At 37.1% G+C, this 8,736-nt stretch overlaps 1 protein-coding gene across 1 annotated transcript; it reads left to right on the forward strand.

Annotated features, from left to right (window-relative positions):
* Window positions 2,691–4,746, forward strand: LOC18779660. The gene has a single exon (XM_007211773.2). It carries the CDS (start codon window positions 2,727–2,729, stop codon window positions 4,413–4,415), a length of 1,689 nt encoding a protein of 562 aa, XP_007211835.2. The 5' UTR covers window positions 2,691–2,726; the 3' UTR covers window positions 4,416–4,746.

Here is an 8,736-nt window from a genome sequence, read left to right on the forward strand (position 1 = left end):
GCTTCCGCGCATGCGAGAGGTTTTTTTAAAAAAAAATTTAAATTTATTTTAGAATTAAAAAAGATAATGGATATTTGTGTTCCATAAAAATAGGATCCATTATCTGAATTTTCTTTTAATTTTAATTTTTTTTAATACGAAAAATTGTGAATTTACCATATTATCCTCATTTAATTAATAATTTCAATTCTTAAGGTTTGCATTAAACAAGGGCAATTTTTGGTATTTTGAATGTTTCACCATTCTCTGCCTTTTGCTTTATATATATAGATGAACCCAGATTTAAAAAATAAAAAAATAAAATACTTTGTTCATATAGAAAAGAATTAGGGATCCAATGGGGTCTAACTTAGTAGAAAAGGGCTTTGACTTATGACTAGTAATTTCATATTCGAACTCCTATGGTACCGTGGGAAGAGAAGAGACCTACCCATCTTAGTTGAGCTACATTACCGACTTTATAAAATAGTGTTTCATGATGAAATGCTTCAGAAGTTCAGAATCAATGTTTTTGTGCAAAATCCAGGCAGTACATTTACCCCAGCAAATGCCCCCAATATCTCAAGCTTTAACAATTGGCCAACTCCCAGAGGAGCTGAAAAGGCCATATAGATTTAATTTCCATCATAGAAGAAAACGTCAATGTAAGAGGGGAGAAATAGACACAATATTCTTGTTGATTGATGGGGATATCTTATTATCAGGCGGCTTTATATGGCTCAATAAAACTTGAAATTATAAATGGTGAATCTCTCTTTCAATCCAAATCATTATTGCCGTTATTCTTGGCTATATATATATATATATATATATATATATATATACAGAGAGTTTTCATTGAGGGATCCCTCAAATAAGCTTATTTGAGGGACACCCCTTGTAGGCCCCACTCCGGATTGTATTTCACTAATCCAAACCGTCTATTTTGTAGATACTTATTCAAAAATCATCTCTACAAAAAATCACTTGAATCCGATATCATTTGACCACTCAATTAAGTTATTGAAATTTTAGCATTTTCTTGAAACATCGTGTTCATTGATTTTGTAAGACACAATTGGATATCGAAACGGTTTCCGATTTGTCTAATTTTTTGTAAGGATGATCTATGAATGAAGATCTAAAAAATAGATGGTTTGAATCATTGGGAAAAAAATTGTAGGGTACCCTAAAGGACGTCCCTCAAATAAAATTATTTGAGAGATCCCTCAATATATATATGAATCAATCAAGTGAATTATCATTTTATATTTTCTTAATATCATATGTATTACTTCTTATTATCAATTTCATGTTATATCTTCTTATATTAATCTTTACCTGTGTAAAAAAAGAATACATTTTTTTCTTCTTTATTTTTGATTACATTGCAGGAAAGAAACTCCACTGGGGTTTGATTCTGGGTGCCATGGAGGGCAGGGGGAATCCATTATCACTATGGTGGGAATCCATTAGCACATTTTTTTTATTTTACAATATTTTAAACTACTCTAAAAAGAGATCAAACTTGAATGTAGGGCAACGAACATAGTGCCTTGACCAATTGGCCTAACTCACATATGCAAAGAATATATTTTTTAAACATGGTAAGCAACAATTATGGCTCTAATTAGGGCTCGTTAATGGGCCAGGCCAGGCTAGCCCGGCCCAAATTTAATAGGCTTGGGCCAGGCCTGGTCGGGCTTTAAAGAGGAGAGAGAAAATATCGGGCCGAGCCGAGCCGAGCTAAGCCCAATGGGCCCTACTTCATTAAAAAAAAAATCATAAACTTAATCATAAGGGCATTTTAGTCCAAATTTGAGATTAAACTCACTTAATTCCAATATTTTTACATCAAACTAAATTCATAAAACACCCAATAAAGTCACAGAACTTATAAGATTTTCCACAAAAATAATAAAACAAAGTATTATTTTTGAAGTTATTACATAATTAGATCGTAATACGTTTTAAGAAATAATTTTAAAAAATAATAAGTAAAAAAAAAATATTTTTAAAGGATGGTATGAATAAATATGCAAATATTTAGTGATGTGTTCAAGAAAAGCATGATTATATTTAGTGGTACGATTATGTTTCGTGATATGATTATATTTGGTGATGTGATATGTTGTTCATCTTATATAAATATATATATAGCTAATCATCCAATTATAAACTAGGAATGAGTAAAGAAAAGTAAATAAAATGAAACAAATTATATATGTGATTTAAGTGATATAATCCTAAACCTAAACTCTTATTTATACATAATTATATATGTATGCGGGCCTAACGGGCAGAGTTTTTGTGGACGGGTCGAGCCGGGCTTTCTTGGGCTTAATCGGGCCGGGCCAGGCTTCAGACACCCAAGCCCAAGCCTAGCTTGGCCCAAGGCAGGCCGGACCATCTCAAAGTCCATAACGGACCAGGTCAGACCGCACTTTTTTTTGATGGGCCGGGCAGGCCTCTATCGGCCCATGAGTCCGCGGGCCAAATGATGAGGCCTAACTCTAATTACAAAGAGAAATACAAGGATGGGTTGGATTGACCAGTTTTGTATGAATCCTATGGAAAATCGCCCGAATTGTTTTTTTTTTCAGTTAGAAATTGAAAATATAAGTTGAAGTGACAATTTAAAAATTTTCTCAATATATTTTTGGGCCAAAAAAAAAATTTAATGCCTTACCTCTTTACACGTACGTACAATTTTTTCGTAGTTTACCGACTATATTTTTCTGCTCTGAATGAGATATGGAGTTGCTCTTTCTAAGTCAAATTACCACGAAGTCCACCGTCTATGCCTCTGCACAGCATCGCTCTTTCAGTTTCTGTGCCTCTCTGCTCATGGTTTCACTACCACTAGCCTTCTGAGTGTTGTTTCTGGTTTTGCACGGTTACATTACTATTTCTCTCATCCCTCTCTCATGGATTCAAATGAAACCCAACAACCCATTGAAAACCAACAACAACCCAATCCAACTCTCCCCTTCACATCAAAATTGAAACCCTATGCATTCTACTTATCATCCATCCTAATTCTCATCCTTGCTATCTCATTCAGTTTGACCAAAACAAACTACCTCAAAACCCAGCAGCTGAAGTACACATTCTCATCACAGCCCGCCATTTTTCAAGCTCTGTTTGGCTTTCTTCAACCAAAACAAAAAACCAAGCAAACCCAGGTACCAAATCCCATTTCCAAGCCCCCCTACTGTGTTCTGTGGATGGCTCCTTTCCTTTCAGGTGGTGGGTACAGTTCAGAAAGCTGGTCATATATTTTAGCCCTTCATGAACACAGTAAAAACCCAAACTTTAGAATGGCTATTGAGCAACATGGTGATCTGGAGTCCCTAGAATTCTGGGGGGGCTTGCCTAAATATATGAAGAACTTGGCAGTTGAGCTTTACCACACACAATGTAGTATGAAGGAGACCATAGTCATATGCCACAGTGAGCCTGGTGCTTGGAACCCTCCATTGTTTGAAACACTCCCTTGCCCACCAACTGCTTACCAAAATTTCAAGTCAGTGATTGGCCGGACCATGTTTGAGACCGATAGGGTGAATCCGGAACATGTGAAGCGCTGTAACCAAATGGATTATGTTTGGGTTCCTACTGAGTTTCATGTGTCTACATTTGTACAAAGTGGGGTTGATAAATCTAAGGTTGTGAAAATTGTGCAGCCTATTGATGTGAAGTTCTTTGATCCACTTGAGTATGAGCCTTTAAATCTTGCCTCTATAGGGAAGTTTGTTATGGGCAAGACAACCCAGAATTCGAAAGTGAAGAAGAAATTTGTATTTATGAGTATATTTAAGTGGGAGTATAGGAAAGGATGGGATGTGTTGTTGAAATCTTATTTGGAAGAATTCAGTGAGGCAGACGGGGTTGCCTTGTATCTTCTAACAAATCCTTATCACTCTGATAGAGATTTTGGGAATAAGATAGTGGAGTTTGTGGAAAAATCTGGAATGCAGAAACCAGTGACTGGTTGGGCTCCAGTTTATGTGATTGATACTCACATAGCACAGATTGATTTGCCACGGGTATACAAGGCAGCTGATGCATTTGTTCTTCCATCTAGAGGGGAAGGGTGGGGAAGGCCTCTTGTTGAAGCTATGGCAATGTCATTGCCAGTGATTGCTACGAATTGGTCAGGGCCAACGGAGTATCTGACTGAGGAGAATAGCTATCGACTGCCGGTGGATAGAATGAGCGACATAATGGAAGGGCCTTTCAGAGGGCATCGCTGGGCAGAACCTTCTGTCAGTAAGCTTCGTGTGCTCATGAGGCATGTGCTGAATAATGTAGAGGAAGCCAAGGTGAAAGGGGAAAAGGCAAGGGAAGACATGATCACAAGGTTCTCTCCTGAGATCGTTGCAGATATCGTTACTAAACATGTGCATAATATACTTCAGAAGGTGGATCAGTAGTTGCACTGTTTTCTTTTCAGATCTCAAGAAGCTCCAAGTTTGCTTGCGCTTGGCTAGGTGTTGATCATGAAGCTCAGGCTTACAAAAGGCTTTGTCAAGCCTGATTAAGGAAGCGAGGACATATTTAAACGTTCAAACGTAGCTCCTCTCTAAGTTGATTGGATGCTAAAATTTCAAAGCATTGTTGTGAGGAAGCGAGAAAACGAGTCTGTCTCGTATTTTATTGCTAGATTTTGATTGTATTTGAAGGGTCAGTGCTGAATTCATTAAACACGCATATGAATTCTACATGTGTTTCGAACACATGCAATGAATTAGATTGTTGCTCTTATAAACATATTCCTAATATACAGAGAACATAACTTCGGACCTTTCAAAGTATCAGATCAGCTGCTGTTTGAAACTTGAAAGGTATCTCTACTGTTATATTCGGAGCTTTATAATCCCTTCCAACTATCTCAGCTAGCATCTGAGTCGACCTTGGCATTAAGGCATTGGCATATGGTTGACATAGGTTTCATTCGGGAATTTGACCACGTTATCTGCATTGAAAAGGTGACAGTGGGTTAGGCCAAATGTTCAAGGCAGTGAGCTCAAGTTCGATCCCTCTCTTGTTAAAGAATACACGAGTCCCACATCGAAAACTTAACAAAATAGAAAGTCTCATATAAGAGCAACTCCACCCATTTGCCCTTAGCCATGGCAAGGGTGGAGCTAGGGCAGCCACTATTCACGTGAATAGTGGTTGCCCTTGCAAATAGTAATTTGTGTTTCCACCCGTTACCCTAGCTAAGGGCAATTACTATTCATTTTTTTGTTTTTTCCTCATATTTTTTAATGAAAATAATTAATTTGGGTAATATTTTCAGATAAGATTTTCGGGTTCCTACGTGTCAAGACTATTCATAATCAGATAAAATTTCCGGATAAGATTTTTGGATTCAAATTTCGGATGAATTTTAAAGTTCAAATTTCAGATAAATTTTTGGGTTCAAATTTCGGATGAATTTCAAAATTCAAATTTCATACAAATTAGGGTTCAAATTTCGGATGAATTTCAAATTTCAGATAAGATTTTCATTCAATAAAATCAAGCCACGTGGCATGTCTATCTTGCCAAAATTTTCTATAAAACCAGAGTCTCAGCTCATACCTCTCACACCACATCTTTCTATATTTTCATTTCTCAGAGTTTAGAATTCATACTTCATTCATTCTGAATTGAAGAATTTAGGAGATGCTTGGAGAGGCAAGAGAGAGAAACAAGAGAGAGAAACCGTAGAGCAGATGAAGTCAATGAGTTGCAGAGACAAGTCGATGAGCAAGTTCTCATAGCAGTGGCTTTGCAAGAAGAAGAGAACCAAGGTCGCCGCCATGGTTCACAAGTCGGCCGCTGCCGGAATGTGGAAAGACATAGGCATTCTCGGGGTAAGAATCTTTTGGAAGATTATTTTATCCCAACTTCTTTGTACTCTGATGTTGATTTTCGAAGGCGATTTAGAATGCAACCTCATTTGTTCAATAAAGTCATGCGTGATATTTGCAATTATGATGCATACTTTGTTCAAAAGTGTGATGCTGCTGGGGTTTTGGGGCTTCTTCCGGAGCAAAAGCTTACAGCTGTTATACGAATGTTGGCGTATGGAGCATCTGCTGATCAGGTGGATGAGATTGCCCGGATGGGGAAGTCCACTACGTTGGAGGCTTTGGTAAGATTTTGTCAAGCTGTTGAAACTCTGTACACTAGGGACTACCTGCGTAGACCTACTCCCAGGGACCTCCAACGACTTCTACAAAAAGCCGAAGCTCGAGGATTCCCTAGAATGATTGGTAGCATCGACTGCATGCACTGGCAATGGAAGAATTGCCCAACTGCCTGGCAAGGTGATTATGGAAATCGAAAAGGCCAAAAAAGTATCATCCTTGAAGCGGTTGCTGGTTTCGACACATGGGTTTGGCATGCCTTCTTCGGAGTTGCAGGATCACAAAATGACCTCAACGTGCTGGGTCAATCCCCGGTCTTCAACGATGTATTGAGAGGCCAGGGCCCCAATATCACCTATGAAGTCAATAATACAGTGTACCAGACGGGGTATTATCTAGCTGACGGCATCTACCCGAGGTGGACCACTTTTGTCAAATCTATTCCGAATCCCCGATCCCAGAAGCAAAAATTATTTGCTACCTATCAAGAGGGATACAGGAAAGATGTCGAAAGGTGTTTTGGTATCCTTCAAGCTCGGTGGTTGATTATTCGAGGTGCGGCCCGTATGTTTGATAAGGAGATCCTCAGAAGCATTATGATGACTTGCATCATCCTCCATAATATGATTGTGGAGGATGAGTATGATTATGATGCTTTAGAGGTGTACGAACCGGATCCAATGAACACGGCTTTGACACGGATTTATGAAAGACCCATAGGACCAAGTGGAGAACCATTTGAGCCGGAACCGTTGGTGAGGGATGGTCATTTGATGACCCGAATGATAGATCGATATACAGAGATGCAATCTTCGTATATTCATGAAATGCGTCAAGTTCACTTGATGGAGCATCTATGGGCGGTGAAAGGCAATGAAGAAGAATGATGGAGCATAGATGCTTTGGTTATGTTTTATTTAGTTATGGTTTGGTTGTGTTGTATTTTTATTTATTATGCTTTGGTTTATGGTTTGGTTGTGTTGTATTTTTATTCATTATGCTTTGGTTGTGGTTTGTTATTATTATTGTGCCTTATTTGTAGTTTTTTTTATTTTTATTTTGTTTTGTTTGAAGTATGGAATATGTTGAATAAAAAGGTAATTTATTGAATACTTTGTTTATTAAATAACGAAATATAATACAAGTCATTACGAATTACTACTACTAAAATAAAATACATGAATTACAATAACTTTAAAAGAAAACATGAAAAATACAAATACATAAAAGGTAGGCTAACAAATTTAATGGTTTCCATCATTTAACCAATCCGTGTTGCTAGGCCCATCATCCCGGAAAATTTTTCTTCTCATAACATCCCTTCGTTCTAGTTTCCAAAATTGTTTTGTTTCAGGGGACATATGACTTGTATCCATGGCCATGGTTTCCCGATCCGTGTTGTTTATATCTTTTTTGCGCAAATACTCCCTTTCTCGTGCGTACTCAGCTTGAAGGGTCAACTCGTTATCTTGGCGTTTTTGCTCCATTTCAATTCTTAGGTCATTTTGCCTTGCAATTTCCTCCAAAAACTTTGAATTATAATTGCTTGAATTACCCACTTTCTTTGCCTTCGCGGCCTTTCGGCCAATGGGCCTCAGCTCCTTTTCCATGGGTGAGTCTTGACTCATAGGAGAATCAAGAGGTGAATCCGGTGCCATTGAATCACGGAGTGGAGTCTCGTTTAATACAACGTCGGGACCCGTTGGAATAATTATGAACCGTTTGTAATATTTGACCACCTCCCAACATTCATGATGGGTGAAACTTTTTTTGCCACCCCCGGTTGCACCGAACCACATTTGTGCTTGTATAATCTATTTAACAAAAAAATGGAAATGCAATAAATATTTAAAATATATTGGATATGCAAGTAACAAAAAATATAATAATGAAAATGCAATTAACCTTACAAATAAATTAGAAGTGCAAGAAAATTAAGAAACAAGTGGAAATGCAAGAAATATTAACAACATATTGAAAATGCAAGACATATGAACAAAATATTTAAATTGCAATAAATATTAACAAAATATTGATAATGCAAGAAATATGAACAAAATATTTAAAATGCAAGAAATATTAATAAAATATTGAAAATGCAAGCAATATTAACAAATTATATATATTAGGAGATTAAACTTAATAAAATAAAAATTATAAAATACTTACCTCGTTAGTACGATTTTGCCCGCTTCTATAGTTGTCCATCGCTTTTGCTAAGGCATTTCTCCATTTTCCCAACTCTTTATTCAGGATTTTCCACCTACTGGATAACGCCATCTCCGTACGAGTAGACCCCGGAATTTTTTCACAAAATTCGGCATGAATTTTTTTCCACATATGAAAAAATTTCATCTCATTGCCGGACACGGGACAATGACAAATTTAGAGCCAAGCCTCACACAATGAAACATCTTCCATGGTGCTCCAAGCCCCTCCGGTTTCGATAGAAGAAGCCATAAAAATATGAAATCAAAATACTAGATGAAAAAGAGGAAAATGTTGAGTATAAAGAGTGAATAATGGTAGAAGTAGAAGAAAATGTATGAGTATTGGTGTTGAAAGTGAAGGGTATTGATAGGTATTTATAGAAAAAAAAATCAGAATTTTTTAGAAT

The sequence above is a fragment of the Prunus persica genome, chromosome G4, assembly GCF_000346465.2.
Source record: "Prunus persica cultivar Lovell chromosome G4, Prunus_persica_NCBIv2, whole genome shotgun sequence".
In the NCBI taxonomy this organism is placed as follows: domain Eukaryota; kingdom Viridiplantae; phylum Streptophyta; class Magnoliopsida; order Rosales; family Rosaceae; genus Prunus; species Prunus persica.

What these genes read in the sequence shown, in the direction of transcription:
- LOC18779660 (XM_007211773.2), top strand. Translation starts at nt 2,727, where the DNA reads ATGAGATATGGAGTTGCTCTTTCTAAGTCAAATTACCACGAAGTCCAC.